At 52.1% G+C, this 20509-nt stretch overlaps 6 protein-coding genes across 6 annotated transcripts; 2 read left to right on the forward strand and 4 right to left on the reverse strand.

Annotated features, from left to right (window-relative positions):
* Positions 1-480: 480 nt before the first annotated feature.
* NECHADRAFT_92160 (uncharacterized protein) lies at positions 481-1804 on the forward strand (the record flags this gene model as incomplete). The annotated part of the gene is made up of 3 exons (XM_003052774.1): positions 481-683; positions 783-1533; positions 1592-1804. 3 exons carry the CDS (start codon positions 481-483, stop codon positions 1802-1804), a joined length of 1167 nt encoding a protein of 388 aa, XP_003052820.1.
* A 542-nt stretch (positions 1805-2346) lies between these two features.
* Positions 2347-3615, reverse strand: NECHADRAFT_59480 (uncharacterized protein). Its single transcript, XM_003053279.1, has 3 exons — positions 3339-3615; positions 2962-3283; positions 2347-2902 (listed from the first exon to the last, which is right to left on the reverse strand). The coding sequence occupies exons 1-3, from the start codon at positions 3405-3407 to the stop codon at positions 2874-2876; spliced, it is 420 nt and encodes a 139-aa protein (XP_003053325.1). The 5' UTR covers positions 3408-3615; the 3' UTR covers positions 2347-2873.
* A 431-nt stretch (positions 3616-4046) lies between these two features.
* On the reverse strand, positions 4047-6332 carry NECHADRAFT_67723 (uncharacterized protein). The gene is made up of 2 exons (XM_003053280.1): positions 5034-6332; positions 4047-4981 (listed from the first exon to the last, which is right to left on the reverse strand). The coding sequence occupies exons 1-2, from the start codon at positions 6316-6318 to the stop codon at positions 4671-4673; spliced, it is 1596 nt and encodes a 531-aa protein (XP_003053326.1). The 5' UTR covers positions 6319-6332; the 3' UTR covers positions 4047-4670.
* A 1631-nt stretch (positions 6333-7963) lies between these two features.
* Positions 7964-8730, reverse strand: NECHADRAFT_8163 (uncharacterized protein; the record flags this gene model as incomplete). Its single annotated transcript, XM_003053281.1, has 3 exons — positions 7964-8285; positions 8336-8393; positions 8460-8730. Coding segments are annotated over 3 exons (651 nt in total), but the record flags the coding sequence as incomplete, so codon positions are not given.
* Positions 8731-9076: 346 nt separating this feature from the next.
* Positions 9077-12367, reverse strand: NECHADRAFT_78205 (uncharacterized protein; the record flags this gene model as incomplete). Its single annotated transcript, XM_003053282.1, has 1 exon — positions 9077-12367. One exon carries the CDS (start codon positions 12365-12367, stop codon positions 9077-9079), a length of 3291 nt encoding a protein of 1096 aa, XP_003053328.1.
* Positions 12368-13452: 1085 nt separating this feature from the next.
* NECHADRAFT_78206 (uncharacterized protein) lies at positions 13453-15333 on the forward strand (the record flags this gene model as incomplete). Its single annotated transcript, XM_003052775.1, has 6 exons — positions 13453-13553; positions 13661-13707; positions 13764-13833; positions 13910-14027; positions 14432-14720; positions 14750-15333. 6 exons carry the CDS (start codon positions 13453-13455, stop codon positions 15331-15333), a joined length of 1209 nt encoding a protein of 402 aa, XP_003052821.1.
* Between the last annotated feature and the right edge of the window lie 5176 nt (positions 15334-20509).

Raw genomic sequence — 20509 nt, forward strand, 5'->3', positions numbered from 1 at the left:
ACCGGGTGTCTCGAGGTACGTACCGACAGCCGGATCGGAAACGGGGACCACTTTTTTGTTCTCTAGGCGGGTCGAGGCAAGCGCACGCCGCCAGTGGCAGGCGCGGAAAAAAAGTTTCGATGTGCCTGGAAGGAAGGAAGCAAGCAATCGCAGGCGCTCTTCGTTCGCTGATTCATGAAAAGATTCTCCGTCTTTTCTTTTTCACCACCACCCAATCCGTTCCTTTCCAACGACGTTTAACGATCGGCCCCCGATTGCTTTTTGAACGTGTGCTTCTGTTTATCACACAGAAGTCGGATTGGAGCTGGATATCTCTCCCGACGTTCCCGCCCGCGCATGCAGTGCTTTTAATCTAGACGACGACGACGATCGGCGACGAGTCACGAGAAGAAATTTGACGACGACCACCACCACACAACCGATATCGACGAGACCAAAGACAATCAGCTTGGATCTGAAAGATTGAAGCTTCTTATCGCCATGTCACACCAACAATCCTCTCTGCCCATCATGACGACCCGCGGCGACGACAAGCCTTTCCACCACACCCAAGTGCCCCTCGATCATTCGGCACTCATCCAGTCGCGAGAGACGGGCGATGTCCTCCCCGACGATACCCCAGTGCAAGGCAATGTCAAAGTGTTGCCCTTTGCCAAGTCATGGGTTCACATGCTTGCGGGCGGGTATGTGCATTTCCTCGATTGCCACATGAAATGCGACGAGACTCGAGACTCGAGACGCAAACACGAGCAACGTTCAAGCTAACGGGTGCCAATTTCTAGTGTCGGTGGCATGACAGCTGCAGCAATGACAGCTCCTCTCGATGTTCTCAAGACGAGACTCCAATCCGATTTTTACCAGGCCCAGATCCGAGCAGCGCGCGAGGCTCAAGGACAGGCGATCGGCCGTCTTAACCCCGCCAGAGCGGCCGTCTACCACCTCAACGACACCCTCCAGATTCTCGGCTCCGTGTATAGGACTGAGGGTTGGCGGGCTCTCTTCAAGGGCCTCGGTCCCAATTTGGTCGGTGTAGTGCCTGCTCGTGCCATCAACTTTTACGTGTACGGCAACGGAAAGCGCATCATCTCTCAATATCTAAACCACGGCGAAGAGGCCCCTTGGGTTCATCTTTCGGCTGGTGTTGCAGCTGGTGTCGTGACCTCGACAGCTACGAACCCCATTTGGATGGTCAAGACGCGATTGCAGCTCGATAAGAACGTTGCTGAGAAGAGCGGTGGCGTCCAGCTGCGCCAGTACCGCAACAGCTACGACTGCGTGCGCCAGATTATGCGAAATGAGGGTCTCCGAAGTCTGTACCGTGGAATGAGCGCCAGTTATCTCGGTGTTGTCGAATCGACAATGCAATGGATGCTATACGAGCAGATGAAGGCCTCTCTTGCCCGAAGGAACAACGAGATTATCAGAAGCGGCCGCGAGAAGACATTCTGGGATAAAACTCTTGACTGGACTGGCAATGGCTTTGCTGCTGGAAGCGCCAAGCTTGTTGCTGCTGTTATTGCTTATCCTCACGAGGTACGTCACTGGCTTGGAGATAGTTTCATTTGTGATTATATGCTCACTGACTTGACAGGTTGCGCGAACCCGACTTCGACAGGCGCCTATGGACAACGGACTGCCCAAGTACACGGGCTTGGTTCAGTGCTTCAAGCTCGTCTGGGTTGAAGAGGGTCTTATGGGTCTCTACGGCGGCCTGACTCCTCATCTCATGCGAACAGTGCCCAGCGCAGCCATCATGTTTGCCATGTATGAGGGCATTCTCCGACTCTTCCACACCCCTGCTTAAGGGTCTGAGGACGACTTTAAGCACCGAACACGACAAGCATGAGAGGACCTGATCCTCGTTGCTTGATGTTTGTAACAATACCAAAGGCGGATACGACCGGAGCTTCTAGGGAGCTTTTCTCAAGACGGCCCGACAGAACACCGACCTTTACCAGCAATGTATAATACCCTCCTCCCTCAGGACCACGAAAGGATTTCGAGATGGGGTGACGACACGATAAAATGGGGAGACGGAGCAGCAAGGATGTCTTTACGGCGTTTGGCGAGCGGATGATATTGGTAGAGGCTCAGGCAAAATCACCCACTCACACTGACACTGACAACAAAACTTGCAGCACAAACATGTACGATCTCATGTATAATAGGAGGGGGGCGCATGCTTTGCTTTTCTCACCTGGATATGAACGCGACCTTGGCTGCATTGCATGATGGCTGGATTGCGCATATAGGGACATAGAATTCTCCCATCTCCCTCTTTCGGGGTGTCTTGGGGTGTAAACGTTTAAATGTATAAAACGATAATGAACTCTTCTACGCTTTATCTTTTACGTAAATTCTTTTGTTCTTCTCTTTGTGATGAGACGTTGGATGAAGCTCTGTTAATATGTTTAAAAGCCAAGGTTACAAGACAACCCAACAACGCCCCCCTAAGTGAAACAGACAATTGAGCCGCCGCGAAGCTCCTTAAAAGTCTTTTTGGAGCGTGATACAAGTTGAAAGCGACGAGAACAAGACAAGAAAAAAAAGAGACCGGATCAGAAGTTTGCTTTTCCATCCCAATGCGCAATTGGAAAGCAGAAGAAAGAAAAATGGGGGTGTATTTCAGATGGACCATATAACATGTACGAGAAGAAGAAGAAACCGGTCTCTCTCTCTCTTTGTCCTGTTCCCTTCACAGCCCCTTTTTCATTTCATGGAGTTTCAGTTCCTATGGCGTTCTGCTTGAGGGTATCGAGGGGGGCGTCTCGGTGGTTGGCGTGCGGGTTTCGCTTGCGGAGCTTTCGAGGTTGTCGAGTGGGAGAATCGGAGGAAGACGAGGATGAGGAGAAGGGCCAGATTAAACGAAGGCGTCACCAGGCATTACGGTCCCAGTTGGGATCTGATCTTATCAGTATTCATAATCCTACAAGTGTAGGAATTGAAGCGCGCCAAACTCACCCTGAACAAAAGCAGCCAGGACCTTGCTCCCCGTCTGCAACAGCGGATGCCCAACGACGATCTTGAGAAACTTTTCCAGTCCGGCGCGACGACCCTCGATGACGTCGTCGCTGAAGCGATTGGTGAACACCTTTCCGGGGAGAGGAGGGATGGTGACGCGGGCGCTCTCGCGCTCGAGGATGTCGCGGAAGTACTCAAAGTCGGAGTAGCGGCGGCGAACACTGCTCTGGCGCAGCTTGAAGGCGGGGATGTTTGTGCGGCAGAGGATCTCATAGTCGGTGTACATGTGGCGGCCCATGCCGTGGGTTCTCGGGTTGCGGACCTGAGGGTGTTAGCTATGAGCTGGCAGCACACTTTAGGGTATGTGGTAAGGGTACCTCAATCTCGAGAAAGTTCTCGGGAGGACCATAGATCTCGTCAAAGCTCTGCTGGCGCGTATCGGGCATGGACTGCAGGATTGGACGGTGGAACTGAGAGCCGGGCGAGACGGGCTCGCGGCCGGCGGTATCTTGTTCTGAAGCCAGGGTTGCGGTTTACGGCGCGGAAGCCGTACGGACGAGAGATGCGAAGCTGAAGGGGACGAGAAGGACGAGAGGCGCGCGCGCGCAAAGAAGTGGTGATGCTATCAGAACGTGGGTGGATGTTGTAGGTAGGTTGTCGCATGTCGTCTTAACTCTGGGTGGGGGGGAAGTGAGTGAGCAACTTTAGGCGGGGTATTGGTCCGTTTTCCGAGTGAGGGAACCTTGGCCTACGGGGTTGACGATTCCTTAGGTAACAGGTCTTGCTCAGCACGGGCTATCTCGGATTGCTCCGTCTTTAGCTGACGAGGGTGTCACAGCGTCTCATTGCGAATATGCTGATGATTCATCGTCAGATACAAAGTGTATGCATGTAACGGGCTTGCAGATGGATTCATTGGGTTTGAGTATGAAGAAGAATTATTATGCATTGACCTTGGGTAGTGGCGCTCGCTTTTGCGCTGCATTTATACTATCAAGATCAAGATAAAGATGGCCAAAGAAACAGTCTGGACATCACTTAGGAGATATAGCTGGAGTAATGCTCTGCTGCGCGATATTAATGAGTACAAATAGGATAATCATTGTTACATTAACTTGCTACAAGGCACAATTATAGTATAGGCCCTATTTGACCAAGCAACCTGACCTCTCTTATAAGCAGAGAAGCCAGGAACGGGCAGGTTTGTCTCGAGATGCTCTTCGAGGACCATCACCGGCCTGCTATTGTCGTCTAGATACAGGTCAACTCAGTCTCTTATACAGGCCACGGGTACTTGGCCATAGCATGCCGTCTGCTCTCAAGACTGATATCCAAATCGAGTCCCTCGTCGGAGTATGGCAGGATGCCCGATCTGGTTTGGGATCAACCAAGTGAAGAGCCATATTCCAGGCTCTACCGTTTCCTTGAGACCACTCCTCCACGTCGCTACTCGCAGACGAAATGCACGCCGAGAAACTGAGCTGAAACAATGACGCATGAGCCCCTGAAATCAATAACACCAGACGCCAGATGTGCCTCACCTTGGGCCTGTTCCTACAACGCCAAACTCTTGATCCGTACTTTCATACAGGATCCGTGATGAAGGTGGACCTTGTTTCGTCCCCTTCCCTAATCAGGTAGCTGTCGGCATGTCGTCGACAACTCCTTGCTCTCATTCGCCCATATAGATGCTTCTCCGTATCATGGCCTTACTTCTTGTCGGCAAACTTCTGGTGAATAGCACGGATCTGCTCCTCCACATTGACGTTGTGCATATGGCCAAGCTGCGCCTGACTCTTGGCATCCATGGCTCCGTCATAACTGTGAATCGCCGCCTTCTTTCTCCGCGCACGCTCATCCTCTGAGATGGACTGGCCAGTAACCGGGTCGAAAACATCGTCGCGCTGACTAGCCAGACGCTTGAGGTTGTTGGCGACATCGACGTGGGACATGTTGGATGACGCGTATCGCGAGTCGGCCTTGGCCTTTTGCTCTTTCCAGCTGGGATCGAGAAGTTCGACTAGAGAATAGTAAGTGACTGATACATCTGAATAGGGGTAAGGGAGACGTACTTCGCATATGAGCTTCGAGCTCGCTCATCGGAATATGTTGCTTGCAGTTGGGACACAGAGCCATCTGAGTTCCCTGTCTGTTTGCTGCCTTTTGCGCCGCACGTGGCACATAATTCTCCTTGATCTTCATAGGAGCACCACCACGAGCTTCGGCATGAGCCTGCTGCTTGCGGGCTTGCTGCTCTGCACGCTCCTGGATCCGGCGTTCCTCTTCCTCCTCTTGAGCGGATTTTTCAGGTTGTTGCGGACCGGGGCCATAAGGCTGTGAGGGAGGAGGCATATGGACGGGTTGGTAAGGCTGCTGTTGGGGGTGAGAGGGTAGAGGATACGATGGGCCAGATTGGGCTGGGTGGGCGTTGTAGCTCGTCTCTTCGTCGGGCATGGCTTCTTCGATTCGGAGGTTGGAGCTGATGGAAGCTTTGTTTCGGTCCTCGAGGGAGGCGTACTGAAGCTCCGAAAGGTTGGTCGGAGGGGGTAGGTTGGCCTGATCATCCGCGTCGTTGAAAGTGATGGTCTCGACAACGACAAAGTCGCCCCAGTCGATCTGCGCAAACTCGACCTTTTGCTTCTCCTCCTCCTCTTCCTTCTTCTGACGCTCAGCCTCCTGATACTTGGCATACTCGGCTCGCTGCTTGGCGCGATTCAACACATGGAACCTCTCCTGGATGTTGGCCTCGAGTTCCTTGGTGCGCTCATCCTGGGCCTTTCCTCCTTCGCCACCTAGACCGCTTGCGCGTAGTAGTGCAGTATACTGGTCGATGATGTGTTGGAAGAAGTTGTGAAAGGTGTGGTTAGGGATCAGGAACTGGAACTGCGGGTTTCCGGCCTCACGCTGAGCCAGCTGAGTCATGAATTGGCGACCATTCTTGGCGACAAACAGAGCAGTAAGTCGAATAACATCCAAATCCTTCTGGTTGATACGGGGCATTCGCGCAGAGAACTGAAAGTCGGCAGGCTTGGGAGGGCCTTGGGGCTTGGGAGGCGGAGGCGCGGCCTCGCCGACGCGACCAGCAGCGATCGCTGTACCGCGCCCATTCTTAACCTCCTCGAGTCGCCATTCATAGAACGGGTGGTAGGCGTCGGAGGGGTTGAGGAAGCTGAACTTGGGATTTGAGCGCTCCTTGTCGCGGATGCGATCTTCGAAGACGGCGCCGTTGCGCGCGACGTAGCCGGCAGTCTTTTCGAGGACGTTGCGGATCTCGCGGGGAGGCAGGACGACGCCCGCGGGGGCCTTGATCTCGTCGAGGACGGCGGCGGCGTCACCGTTTGTCGTTACGGCGGCCATTGTTGGGGAGGGACGCGCTGAAGAAAAAGAGGCTGATGGGGAGCTATCAGCTAGAAGGCGTCTTGGGAAATTTCGAGGTGTTCTGGCGACGCGAAGCTTGGATCGGAGAAATGTTATTCCGAGTTTTGCTGTTAGTTCTGCTCGGGGCAGGAGTTACCTAGGTACCTATCATCCGGCCTTGACTCGAGATCGTCTTGCTCTTCTGGCTTCATTCACATCTATACTTGTTTAAATAAATTACCGATTCGAATTGATGTTCGTTACCTTTATTTTGGCGTTGTATTCTATCTGCATTCACTAGTGTTCAAGCCAGAAACGTCGGCGGTATCCCCATCCTCTGGCTTCCATCTAGTCTCAGAGGTCTCTCGAACATTAGCACTCCTTGGCACCAATAGTCGGCTTCCATATTGTCCTCTAAGTTGAGATCTGTGAGGATGTATTATAATGGTGTCATTGATCCCTTCTGTCTTAATCCCCCGCACAGGCCAGTGTCTTGCCATGGTCAATACATTTGAGATAGACAAGCTAGGCTAAAAGCCAAGCCTGGCACATGGACCAAGCCTGTGTCTATAGACGACGCAAATCTCACCCATCTCCACGGTAGCCTCTTCATGTTTCGCCCTGATGGCCGTCTCATCGCCTACGAATATCGCCAAGGGCAACCAAGTGTGTCTCCAGGCGCCAGCAACCCCATGTTCTTCCAGGAACTGGCTGAGTACGTCTTGAAGAACAATCTGGCGGGACTCGTTGCGCTCGAGGTACTTGATGTGGTGCGTCAGCCAATGGATGAGTGGGTTGAATATGAACTAGAAGGTGGCAGTACCGTGGTGTTGTCCAGGCTGGATACAAACCGTGGAGGTTTTGCCCGAGCTACCGGGTGGACTCAACGCGGGAATGAGGGTGCCAACGATCCTGACCCCGAACCTCAGCCTAACACGCACTACGAGCAGACTACTAAGGGTACTCACAGGGTATTCGTGAGTAAGCAGGATCTTCAGAATGAGGACGGGCTGATGGGCGCCCTGGAAGCCGCCAATATTCTCCAGGTTCTCCCCCGTGCTGAGTGAGGACCCATGTTTGGCACCAGTGTTATCGACATGAGATAGGTACATCATCAACTTGGTCAATGAGTCACAGTTTGGTCATGTAAGAAATTCAAGGTGCTCTGCGTTCCAAACAAAGCATCATTATGCGCGCTCAAGGTGAGAAAGATGACTATATTGATTGCTTCCTGCCGTCATCGATGAGCTGTCTCCCTCCCCCTGCTTCAGGGACAGCGAGCCCCTTGTGAAGCCAAGGAATATGGTTTTTAGAGCAGCGTACGGCATCTCCAGGTCTCATTACATGCACCGCCGAAGCCTTGAGGACCCCTCCAAGACACTCGCATCTAAGCGATGGTTTAGTCGCCGGTTGCGCAGAACGCATCAAGATATCTGAAGGCTATCGTGCCCTCTTCCACTCGCTCTTGACTGCCATTCGCCCAGGTGAAGCCATACCGGAGAAATAGGCCAGCCATTCTCGCGATCTGGATTCCATATTTTTCATCATGTGAGAGGGTGCCGGTCACCAGCTCAAACGCCTGCCAGAACACACTCCTAAGGTCATCACAGTTCGGATAGTAATGCCAACCCTGACCATCCATAAAGCCAAGAAAATTTTCAAGACCCCATAGAGATATCCCGAACGGGCAAATCGTAGCTTCAGGCCAATCAAGGATACCTGTGATGTGGCCAGTGTTGGCATCCACAAAAACATTCAGGCCGGAAAGGTCGCCGTGATTCAGTGTGAAAGGGTATAGCTTATCGAAGAGCAGGGAAAGCCCTTCACGAACCATGCGTAGATTTTTTTTAAAACGGTCGGGCAAATACTTATTAAGGAGCTCGATCCTCGCTTGGTAGTCGCGTCGAATAGCTTCGATTGCGTCCGGGTCGATATGCTGCCTTCTATTCCACGATGTTGCGAAGAACCTCACCACAGGATTAGCAAAGCTCTGGAGCGGTTTCCAGCTTCGACGCACCTTGCAAGGTCTGTTACAGTTGTACAATGTTGTGGACCGGTATCGGACGAAGGATCGACTGGCTTAACCTTGACATACGGAGTTCCAGAGACTTTCTCCATCCCATAGACAGGGATCTTTCCACACAACAGGCCGTGGAAAGTATACGGTGGCACGACTTGCTGGTGAACTTGTCGGGCCATGTCCAAGATTCCTCTATCCAAGTCCGCACCTGCAGCTCGAAATTGAATGATCTTGGACTGATCGGCTCCCGCTGTGAGTGTGTAGCTGAAGGAACCCTGCACGGCCACAGGCCTCACAGTTCCCTCCGCGAGATGTGCCGCGTAGTCATCACATTGTTGCCGTGTCACGCATGTGTGGACCGCAAAGAATTGATTGATAGCATTTTCGGCCGAGTAGACAGAGACATCCATCGTAGAGGAGGACAGTCTCGTGCAATAAGGGGTGCGACATGGAAACCGTCAATGGCAGAAAGCGTCGCATCTCAGCGAAAGGACAGAAGAACGGGATGGCGACAAGGTGAGATCTTAGGGGTCGAAGGCCCCTGTTATGTCGGCCTAATAATTTTCCTTTCTGGACTTAGCCCTTATTACCGCCATGACATTCATGTCTTAGGTTAAAAAAGACACAAATGAGTAGATCACGCCCGAATTACAGTCCACCTGGGAAAGACAAAGGAGATCCGATGCCCAATGCTATACTAGCAAGTCCCCCACTCCAAAACCACTTGTCTGAATCCTCTCAGGACATCTCATTGATTGGCAAGCTCCAATCACTGGGAAGCTTCCACTTGGTCTCTATCTTCTCGCCGCCCAAAGCCGCAATCTCTCCCAAATCCGAAATGTCATGGGAAGCGTGCCCATCAAGGTGATCGCTGGTCTTGTGAAGCAACGACTCATAGAAGACCTCGTCTCTCTCATCGTCGCCCTTTTGGTGATTGTGGTACGCCCACTTTAGCCTCTTGGCTTGGTCACTCGCAACACCATGCAGATGTTCCTGATCGAGCATCGAGTCGTTCCGGTCAATCTTGCCAATCTGCTCGAGCAGGTGAACGTGGATATCCTTGGCAGCTTGGTGATCGCCGCAAGTATTGTGGAAGCTAGCCCTGAGGGTCTCACACTCGACGGTCAAGCGATGCAGCGATCCATACACGTCGCGCAAGTTGTAACATATGCTCTCGAGCAGGACCAGAGCCGAGGTCTGGTGGCCGGCGGCGAACTTGACTTCACACAGACGACGGCCTGTAGCGACGGTGGTGGCGCTGGACCAGTTGCGGCTCATTCGGGTGTCCCAGAGATACTGAAGGATCTGTTCCAGCATGGAGAAATTCTTGCGTTCGCCGAGGAGACGAATGATGACGTTGAGCTGGCCAAGAGGGATGGTACCAAAGTCCATGTCCAGATGACCGACTTTGAGCACCTCGACGAGGATCTCCGAGGAGATGGTTTGAAGCTCAAGGAAGATAACGTCAGTCTTGCTGTGCTGGCATCGTGTGAAGGATTCCGAGATTCGGAAAGCTAGAGCGACAATCTTGGAGTGGTGCGTCTTTGTGAGCTGCTTGAAGTAGATCTGGGACCAGCGCAGAAGTTGGAGAGATACAGTGTAGTCTTTGACCTTGGTGAAGATGCTCAAAGATACATCTACCAAGCACTCAAGAAGGGTGATTGAGACCGTCTTCTTGTGAATGTTTGAGAGAGTGAGCTCGAATAGTTGCCACAAGGACTCGGTGCTGATGGATGCAGGAGCAAAAGATTTGAACATCTCCCACATCTCTGTCCTCAATTGTCTCATCTCTCCGTGTCGACCCTTCTGCTCCAGGAACACGACCAATCTGGCTCCAGCAGCCAGACGGACGTGAATATCCCGACTGGTCTGACGAACAGAGACGGACCACGCTTCGTACAGGCAGGTCTCGGTGTAGATGTCACGGATAATGTCATCCAGCATCTTCTCCCGTCCGTACCCGCAGAGAAGCTGCTCGAAAGCATGGATGAAGACGAAGCAGCGTCGGTCAAGCTGAGCAATCTGGCCATGAGCGAACCCGCAGTGCCCTTCGATGACGCTGTGCTCGCCACACACTACCTGCTCTTTGACGTGCTGGATGAACTTGATGCCAAGTTCGACCGAAGAGATCTCGCGATACAGCTTAGACAAGGTACGTGCTATGTTAAAGAGGACCTCCTCCCGGCGCTCTTCAACCAAAAGACCCAGGATGTATTCCTCGATGACTTTGATGGCTGCTGAAGTGCTGCCATGGCGCTTCTGCTTGCGATGGTACTCGACGATGCGAGTCAGGGCGATGATGACTTTTTCGTCCGAGTAGCACAGCTTCAACTTGAGAGACATGAAGGCGTCAATGAGAAGGACTTCGGCACGATGGCTCATATCCGGGTGGCTCTCGAACAGGAGGGAAAGGCGGTACTTGGTGACCTCGATCAAGGCTAGAAGCTCCTCGCGACATTCCTCAAAGCCGTGAAGGTCACAGTGGCTCAACTCCTCATAAATCGAGACTGCCTCAGTGTAGCGAATCTCGTCCAATTCGAGGAGCTTGGCGAACTCGATGCGGGAGCGGATGTAGATCAGGTGCTTTGAGCCAAGCTCCGCGAGTACCAGTGCCTGGAACTCCTCAGCCAGTAGAAGCCGCTCCCTGTACTCCTCGTGCAGACCAAGAACAACAATATACTCTTGATAGACTGCAAAGTACTGCTCGTAAGAGATCTCGCACTCATGACGGTGCATCTCCAGGGAGGTCCAGAGGAAGCGGAACCACTTCAGAGACACGACGTTCTCACCGTGAGATTCAAGAGAAAGGCAGACCTTGATGAGAATGTGGAGGTAGGCGGGGGGGCAGGTCTCGAGGCCAAAGTCTTCGAAGCTTTGCAGCAGCAGGAGCAACGTTTCGGTGGAAGAGACATCACCATCGCACCAGTGGACCAGGGTCTGTAGGTAGAGTTCTGCGCGCAGCTGGGTGAGTCTGACCATGATGACTTCGAACCTCGACTCAAACTGCGTCACGACAGTCTTCTCATTCACTCCAGTCTTGGAGATACCAAAAGAGGCAGTGATGTCAATGACAACATCCACGATCATGGCCAGCGCGGCCTGGAAAATTTTGTGAATCCTTGGCTGGGAGTGGTGATGCTCCGTGTCCAACTTCTTAGACATGGTGACAATGAAAGCTGCCGCTTCGTCCATGGCGGTGAAGAACCTCTCGACAGCGTAAGAGTATCTGCCAGCGAACCCCAGCAGAGTCTTGCATGATGACAAGACAAGAGCGGAGCTCTCAAAGGTGGACATTTCGATCATCTTCATAGCCGCCATGATCTTGTCGAACTTGACACCAAAGGACTCGGCCTTCTTGAGTGTCTCGTCAAGGCGGCTTCCCTTGTCGGGCATGTACCGCAGTCTCTCATTGGTGACCATGCTCAGGAAGTCCTTGGACGTGACGGAGCGTTTAAATTCCAGGGAGCAGCCGACGGAGCGGCTGTATCGGTCGAGAGCACGTTGCATGTGAGAGTCGAGCTCGACCGTCAAGGATGATTGCTCAACATGATCCTTGTTCAGCTTCCACAAGGCTGATGTATCATAAAGAGGGTGATTGTGAAAGTTGTGACGGTGGTGGTTATGACCACCGGTTGTAGAGAAGCCGCTGACGGTCTCACGCCTGGAGACGACAGACATGGCCTGGGAAACATGGCGGCTGCTCTTGAGACCGCTAGAGGTTTCGCGGCGGGAAAAGATGGTCGTTCCACCCAGACCAGGATAGGATGCTTTGCGGATATGGCTCTCGTCGGAGCCCCCGTCCAAGGCAAGCATGCCAATGTTGTGTCGAATGACGGTCTCATCCTGTTGCTCGTCGTCGGAGAAGACGGATCTAGAGGGAACGGGTTTGGTGTTGACGGCAGGGAGCCATGTTGGTTTGAGATCAGGGGTGGCTAACTCTTGCTCGTGCACTGAGGGATAATCGTGTTCGTCAATGACTTTTGTTTTTCCATTGACCAAGGGAAACCTACGTCCGGAGTGACTGAACATCTTGACTGTTGGGTACAGAGGCGGGAAGAGGTGGAGTAGGTTATGTAAGAGTCAGTGCCCGGTCCTGCTCGCACAGAGTTGGCTGGCCAAACGGATTCAGGAAGGAGTGCAGCAAAAATGAAGCAAGAGCAGCTGGAAGGAAAAAGAGAAAGCGTAGCCCCTTAAGTTCACGGCAACTTTAGGGAATTCTGCAGAGGAAAGGGCTTGAGGTTCAATCAAACGCGTGTGAAAAAGGGCGGAGCGTCTTTTATCAAGGAAGAGAATCACTCGAAATGGGCACCTGGGTCGCCTCTCTGATATCGAAGCCACCTCCTGCAGACCTGAGCTCAGGGATAAAGGCTGGGCTGGAGCTAAGGACAGGGTATCACCGTTCATTAGGGCAGACATGGGAATCCAGACAAATCTATCATCTCCTGGAGGGCAAGCTGAAACTCGGTGAGTTCGCCACCAGGATAAGCGCCTCGGAGGCGTGTATAGTAACCGAAGACACTGCTGTATCCTGTATAGACTTGTTGTAGTTCTAGACGAGAGCGCTTGACGAGAGATGGGACCCAGCGTGCATCGTAGATTGGTCTAGGTCAACCTCGAACAGTGTCGTCTGAGACAGGGGAGGTCACATTGGCCACAACCGGGAACTCGTCCGCCTTTAGTTGTCTTAATGTGAGTAGAGGCGTTGCTGAACACAAGCTGACAAGTCCCGATTTGGACGTTCAGGACTGCACGTATAAGGCAGGGGAGTGCGATTTTGGAAGCGAACAGGGTGAACCATGTACCGATACTTGCAATGGGCTTAGATAGATCCAAGACCCTAGTTCCCGCGCGGGTGCAGATCACCGGCGCGGCGAACCCTAGTCCCGGCCCCATAACTAGTGCGAGGGCGGGGAGTTGACCGTTAGTTATCATTCCGAGCTAATGAGGCTTCAGCCAATATTGAACGAGACCATTTAGTTGCATATAAGCCATCGCATCTAAAGAGGAGTCTCAGAGTCGGATTGAATCAGGAGGTGAGAATCAGCGCCACGCGCTCAGCCTTTTGGACTATTGGACATGGCTGAACCCCAAAGGGATTCTTTGCTTGGCCTGGAATGGATTCAGCCACGTTCAGCTCGCCACAGAAGGAGATTAGAGCGGCAAGTTTCCAGGCTCTGCAGAGATGTCTTACTTTGTGGAAACGAGCCGTGCGGTAGTAGGAGGTGACCGTAGTGGTTGAGCAGGCCTGCAATATTCCGTGACATCTTTCCCAGGTGCTATCTCAACATGGATGCGTTGCAGTCGAGAAAATCTTCCACGTAGTACAGCCAAAGCAATTTACGAAAGGTCTCGGCTTCCAATTAAGCAGGGTATGCCACTCTGATTTATGCAGTAGCAATGTGTTGAAGATTGCCAAGATAAATAGTGAGGATCAAGAAACAGGAAGCCAACCACTATAGCACCAACTACGGAGCTCGAAGCTTGGACGTGCCAGGGTGCGTAAAAGTCCATCTCTGCCCGTTCGGATTGTTCTGTTCCACTCGATGATGCGCATGGGCCACGATTCGGGAGTGGTTTGCTCGTCGCGGACGATGCTGAACACCAGGCTGATCGGACGACTGTTGTTGCAAGGGATGAAGCCGTCCCGCTGTCGGCCAATCGGGAAGAGCCCAAAGTTGGAAATGGGTTGGTCTGTTGGGTGAACTGGAATGTCAAGGCTGGGGGGCGGCATCTTGATTCGGCTGTTTAAGGCTGGCTGGTGTACAGCGGCGAAACTTTCTTGGGTGCCATCACTCATAGCAGTGACATTATTGAGCCTGATTAAAGGCTGTTCGACGAACATTAAACGGCTAGCGGTGAATTCTGGTAGTTAGTCGTTGGCGAAAACGTTCAAAGGCTTGTTTGGCCGATACTTGTCCGTGGGAAAGGCAGGGGGGTTGGAATCGGAACAGCCCGTGGCTCATGCAGAACCGTCAACGACTCGAGATCCTCCAAAGTCGTCTTGGGAGGCGGCTTAGGATTATCAGCAGTCGCGCTCAGCGTGTAGAGGGGCCCATTCAGCTATAGCGAGAAGACAGCTGACGTCGGACCTAGGGCGGTGTAGTGGCCTGGCATCTTTTCCAGGAGGTTCTTATGGATGATCTTGGCGTAGTCTTCAATCTTCAGAGTACGATCGTCCCAGTCAAACAGATCGCTTGTGTCGCGTGGATTCGGGTCCAGCTCCAGAAGATCCTGCCGGTTCTTGTGGCTGGACTCAGGAAGAGGGGCGTCGGCACCTGTCGCGTAGATGATGCGCTTGCATTGGAGCTCGATCTGCTTCTCATTCAATGCGAATGCGGCGATGAATACCTGTTGATGAGCGGGAAGCGTGATAGTAACTCCTGTGAGTCCGGGCGGCTTTGAGCATCGGAGTATTGCAGGCCTCGTTCGACGCCTTTATGAACTTCCTGATGAACTTTGAGCCCTTCTTCTTCCAGATGACAGCACGTGTCTCGGCTGGTGTGCGATTCACTCTGGATCTCTGGTTAGTGACTATTCGCATCAATGTTGAGATTAGCACGGGCTTGGACTTGAACGGCCCTCCGTTCGGAGGTGTGGTTCATGTGGACTTCTGGGTGTTTGGATTCGGTATCAAGTTTGTAACCTCTGCGAAGCCACAGTCATCTATTGCTCTGAATCGCTTCTTCGCCATTGCCGCAAAGACTGGTTCGTCATCTGGAGCCTCCTCCGGAACGTTCTTGACCGGTGGAGGCGATGCCAAACCCCCAGCCAAGCCACAGCCTGACACTGCAGCCATTCTCTTGACCTGCGAAACTGGCCTCTTGCCGCCCCTTCAGGATGTCAAGGCCGAAGCCATAGGTCCCCATGATAAGGCCCCGGAAGATGACAAGTGGTACGTCAATGGCGCCAACTTCTCTCTGATGGCTTCGTTCCAAATCCCAGTCACCTCGGCAAGGCTTACCGAGAAGCGAACTCGGAGGATAGAGAAGGGATAGGAGCAAGACGAGACCAGATACGCCGACTGCAAGGTCGAAGACAAGTACAAGCAAGTATATGCCAAGCCCATGCAGCTCCACAATCCTCTTGACTCTGCCGTCAGCATTTCTGTCAAAGCACCAGAGCCGAGAATGTCAAGTACACTGCTTGGTCAAGGGCTCGAAAAAGGGGGGTGGGGGTAGACTTCTGAGCAACCCAACGGAAATAACACAGCCAAAACACAACTGATCCTATACCCAAGACTCAATGGCACAATGACTGAATGTCAAGTACACAACAGGTTCATGTCTTGGAGAATTGGAAGGACCAAAAATGGAAGCTCACAGCTCGGGTGAAGCCTGTGCAGAGCTCCATCTAGGGAAGATACGATAAGAACGAGGATCCGGCTCTCGCCAAGGGGCCTATCGAAGGTCTCCTCAACGGCAAAGGCGCCACCATGCCACTCATTACTGGTATCTCCATTCTTCCACCTGACCCAGCCATAACCGGAGACCTTGTCAACAAGTTCAACGTCACAAAAGACCACATGGCGTCCGTGTTCAATCCCGAGAGCCCTAGATGGCCATTGTTCATCGGTGTCACAAAGGAACAGGAGACAGCCTGGGCTCCGAAAGAGAGAGGGAAGTGTTGGAAGGACGTGACGAGCGAGTGGGAGAAGGTTGGAGACGCGTCAACGCTCAAGGTGGTGGATCTGTGGGCAAAGAGGATGCGGTATGATGCAGCAAGCGTGGAAGGGGACCTTCAAGCCCTTGAAGAGTTGCACCAAGGAAACTCTTGAACCATTTCTCGCAGTTAGTGACAGCGCTCCCATTGGTGACTGTTGGACAACTGGTGGTATGAAGGGGAGTAAGTGACCTAGGAGGATAACTATTATTACAAGCGGCCTTATATATAGAACTTGCGTTTCTTAGTATTTATTAACTTATTATTTATTACTTTATAGCCCTAAGTCTATATTTTATTTTAGAAAATATAATTATATTTAATTTTTTTTATAAGAGTTAAAATAACTAGAGATTATTATTAATTATAATATTTTTAAAATTATATTTAATATCTTTAAGTTTTTTAATATTTATTAACTTAAATTATTATTTTATTTTTATAGATTTAAGGTAAAAAATATTAAATATCTAGAAATATTAAAATAAGTATTTTTTAAAAAATATATAAATTATATTTTCTTACTTTACTTATATATATATAAAGTATTAATATTATTTTATATCTAAGTATAAAATAATTTATTATTAAGATAATAAGCGCATAGAGTTTTAAGGGGGACTAACCTCTCGCCAGGCTCTATGTTATGTAAACCCCTGCCGTGGGGACAGATTCTTGTCCACCAATCATTGAGGAATACGTTAAGGTTCAACGCTAACCAAAATGGGTGCTAAATGTACCTTGAAGTCACCCGGGTGTGAGAGTGGTCACGTGAAAACGGGCGCCGGCTGATCTCCGGCAGGCTGGCTAAGCTAAGGCCCGAACCCATTTGCCCAACACGATTGTCAATCGCCGAGCGGAGCTGACCCGGTCATCAAAGCCATGGCATCATTGCCCGGAACCGCTTGGAGAAACAGGCGCACTTGAGTACCTGACCATTTGTCTGACCAGCTTGCGTCAAGAGGCGACCGAGGCCGCGGTGGAAGGGCTGATATGCCCCAGGCTCTTAGGGCTGATCAGAAGTCTCTGCCTTGTCAGCTCAACACCAGGCTTTCCTCGTTGTCGGTCGTACGGATTTGTGTTACTCAGTCTTCTCAAGACTCAGTCAAATTATTCATTCAAAGCTAGTCTTTCGTCGATATCTTCTCATTACAAGTAAAGATTTGTCACGATCCCACAAGCCATACGTCAAGCCCATCCTCACCCGGAACCGTCCGACTCGGAACCAGAGTCCGAGTCCGTCGACTCTGTCGTCGCCGAAGCCGAATCGTCACTATCTTCATCAGACCCTGCGAATTCCAGACCTCGCTGATTGAACTCGTGATCGGATGGATGAAAGAGGGCCACATGGCGATAGCATTTGGAGCAGAACCCAACATCCGTGCATGTCTTGCACTCATATGCGAAGCCTCGAATATCCTATTCCATGACGTTAGCAAATGGTCAAGTTGGCAATACTGGATAAGAACTCACCCATTCGCATGCGTCACACCAGTAGTTTTGGTAGTAACCTCGCTGCGACTTGACCTTGTGTGGCTCTTCCACGTCGTCGCTCTTGTCAGGGTCAGATACACCATTAGGCACGGGGCCATGGGCTAGGAAAGCCATTGACTCTCTAGAGCATGCAGAGAAACGACCAATTTCCAGCGGCGTCCACCTCTCATCCCCAACGCTGGCCAGAACCGTTCTGTCGGCCCCGTTCTCGAGCAAGAGTGTAATCACCTCCTTCTGCTGGGGACTCTCACTTGCATGCTCGACATCCAGCCAAGACCTCGGCCCACGGGCAGCCCAACATAGTGGTGTCCACCCGTCAATATCTGGAGCGTCGATGGCTGTCTTGTCAGATAAGAGTGAGATGATCTTCTCGACAACTTGCTTGTGTCCCGACTGCGCTGCAAAGTGAAGCGCTGTTCGGCCCATCTTGTCCTTGGCACTGATGTCTCCACCATTTTCGAGGATAACCTCAAAGTTGCGCATTCCGTTAAGAGCAGCAAGGTGTATCGGCATGCGACCCGTGTTGTCCCTCACGTCGACTGTTGCCCCCCGCTGTTCTAGGATGAGGTTGATGATGTTTGGCGTCGTCCTCAAAGCTGCTGCAATGATGGGGAAGCCTAGCAAGCCGCCTTGTGCAGTTACGTCTGCGCGAGACTCTCGAGGGCGAACGTGGGCCTGTTCTTCCTCGTCGAGGAGATAGCGAACCATTGCCTCAGGCGACGGATCATTCTCTCCTTCGCCTCGGAGAATTATTGCCTGCAACGGCGTACCGTTCAAGCCATAGCACGACTGATTCACATTGGCGCCCTGCTCGACGAGAAACTTGACCGTCTCCCACTCTCCCTTCCGACAAGCCTGGCAGAGGGGCGATCCGTTCCATGGCGATCCACGATTGATGCTGGCCCCTCGTTCAAGTAGAAGCTTTGCTCGGGCCAGTCCATCGATAGCAGTGACGGCTGCTGAGAGCGGTGTGTCGCGCGAACGAGTTGTCAATGCTTCAATGTTTGCCCCAGCATTCAGGAGACGTCTGAGGTTGTTAATCGTGGTGTTCTGTGCATGGATAGCAGCGATACCCTCCTCATCGTCACCCTCGTCAATATCGATTCGACCCGAGAACTCCAGAAACTCCTGAAGGTAATCTCCCGTGGCAGCTGAACGGATAAGAGGAATGCCGTCCACTTTGTGCTTCAGGTTGGCTCCAGCTTCGGCCAACCGACGAACCATTCCGTCTACTCCAACTCTTGCCGTAACAGCAAATCTCATGGGGGTCCAGCCTGACAAATATTCAGAGTTGCCATCATACTCCATGTCGACCGAGGCATTGTGCTCCAACAGTAGTTCCACGGCCTCATCTAGGCCTCCATCTACCGAGTATGTCAAGGCCGTATGGCCGAAGCGCCTGCCAAGATCTGGATTGGCTCCCTTTCGAAGAAGGAGACGGAGAATCTCCGTATTTTCGATGCCGAGTGTGATCGGCGTCATGTTTTGCCGGTTGGCTTGGTCTATGTTGGCGCCCCTTTGTAGCAGAAGCTCAACGAGCTCGTACCGCTCACGGCTAACCGCACAACTCAGCGGATAGCTTCCGAAATCGTTAGGCAAGGTGGGATCAGCGCCGTGGTCCAGGAATCTTCGGATGGCATCCGTCCTGACATCATCCTCCAAGAATTGCACTCTGGAGTCCTCGACCCGGATCGGCCAAGTAACCAATGCAAACAGCAGGGCTGGCTCTCCTGACTTGTTCTTAGCATTCACATCCAAGTCAAGCTCCAGGAACCGGTCTAGTATCTCCAGGAGCTTGTCTTTAGGCGTCATTTGGAAGATCTGGTGGAAGATGGGCATCTCCAGTAGCTCGCTCTTGGGGTCGGCTCCAGCAGCAAGGAGCATATTGCAGACTCCCAGGTGGCCACTACAAGCAGCCCACCGTAGGGCAGTTCCATTGGGACCACAGATGTCAGGATTGGCTCCATTGTCAAGCAGCAGTCGCACACACTTCTCGAGGCCGTCATCCGAGGCCACAACCAGCGGGACCCACTGGAACTCGTCCTCGCCCCTAGGGCCTGGAGGAAGACCCATGTTAGGGTCAGCGCCCTTCTTCAGGAGCAGTTCCAGGGTTTTGTAATGTCCAAAGACTGATGCAAGATATAGAGGAGTAAAGTTATCGTCACTGGTGGCATCAAGCTCGGCCTTTCCCTCCTCCAAAAGGACCCGAGCGACTTCTGTGTGCCCCTCAACTGCCGCAAGATGGAGAGGTGTTCGGTCGTAAAGACCACCAGGGAACTTATGATTGGCCCCATGCTTCACAAGAGCTTGCACAGTCCTCGGATGTCCGGCCCGCGATGCTTGGTATAGTGGCGAAGCCCTCAGAGTGAGTGTCCATTCAACTTCAGGATCAGGTGGGCATCCCAACTCGAGAATCTTGTCGGCAAACCGATCAAGGCCTAGCCACGCCGCCCTATAGATGAGAAGCGGTGGCCATTGAATGCTACCAGGCTCTTCAGTCTTGGAGATGATCTGCTTCAGCAGATCTAACATCAAGTCCTCATCACCAGAAGAACTTGCAGCCTCGAGAGTCTTCATCAATTGATCGGATGATAGCGTGTGCTCCTCAATCATTTGTCGGACGATCCCGACATTGCCCTTGCCAGCTGCTTCGAGCAGCCCTCGGAACACGTCGTGTTGGTCTCGTGGCTTTACTACTTCGACCAGTCCAAGGCCAGCAAAGATGGGAAATAGCGTTTCCGGAAGATCAACACTCTTCGTGATTTGGTTTGCAAAGGCCCAGTGACCCTGAGCCAGAATCCGAGCAAGGTTTGGTGATTCTGATTCCGAGAGCGTGGTTGACAGGTCTAGACGCGACGAGCTCAGAGAAAAGTGATGTGTCCACGCTTGGAGGGCATAGGAGGCGAGATTTGTTCGATCCGCAAAAGTAGGCGTTTCAAAGGTTCTGAGGCTGACTCCAAAGGTCTCGTCGAGGAGTTGCTCGATGCTTGTCCTGGTCCTGGAAAGATATTTGAGACA

The sequence above is a fragment of the Fusarium vanettenii genome (assembly GCF_000151355.1).
Source record: "Fusarium vanettenii 77-13-4 chromosome 3 genomic scaffold NECHAsca_2_chr3_3_0, whole genome shotgun sequence".
NCBI lineage: Eukaryota > Fungi > Ascomycota > Sordariomycetes > Hypocreales > Nectriaceae > Fusarium > Fusarium vanettenii.

Excerpts from the sequence above, each read along its gene's own strand:
- NECHADRAFT_59480 (XM_003053279.1), bottom strand. The coding sequence starts at position 3,407 with ATGCCCGATACGCGCCAGCAGAGCTTTGACGAGATCTATGGTCCTCCC. Across the intron at positions 3,284-3,338 it reads AGAACTTTCTCGAGATTGAG|GTCCGCAACCCGAGAACCCA; the intron begins GTACCCTTACCA and ends TAACACCCTCAG. Across the intron at positions 2,903-2,961 it reads CCTGGCTGCTTTTGTTCAGG|ATCCCAACTGGGACCGTAAT; the intron begins GTGAGTTTGGCG and ends TGATAAGATCAG.
- NECHADRAFT_67723 (XM_003053280.1), bottom strand. The coding sequence starts at position 6,318 with ATGGCCGCCGTAACGACAAACGGTGACGCCGCCGCCGTCCTCGACGAG. Across the intron at positions 4,982-5,033 it reads GCTCGAAGCTCATATGCGAA|TCGAACTTCTCGATCCCAGC; the intron begins GTACGTCTCCCT and ends ACTATTCTCTAG.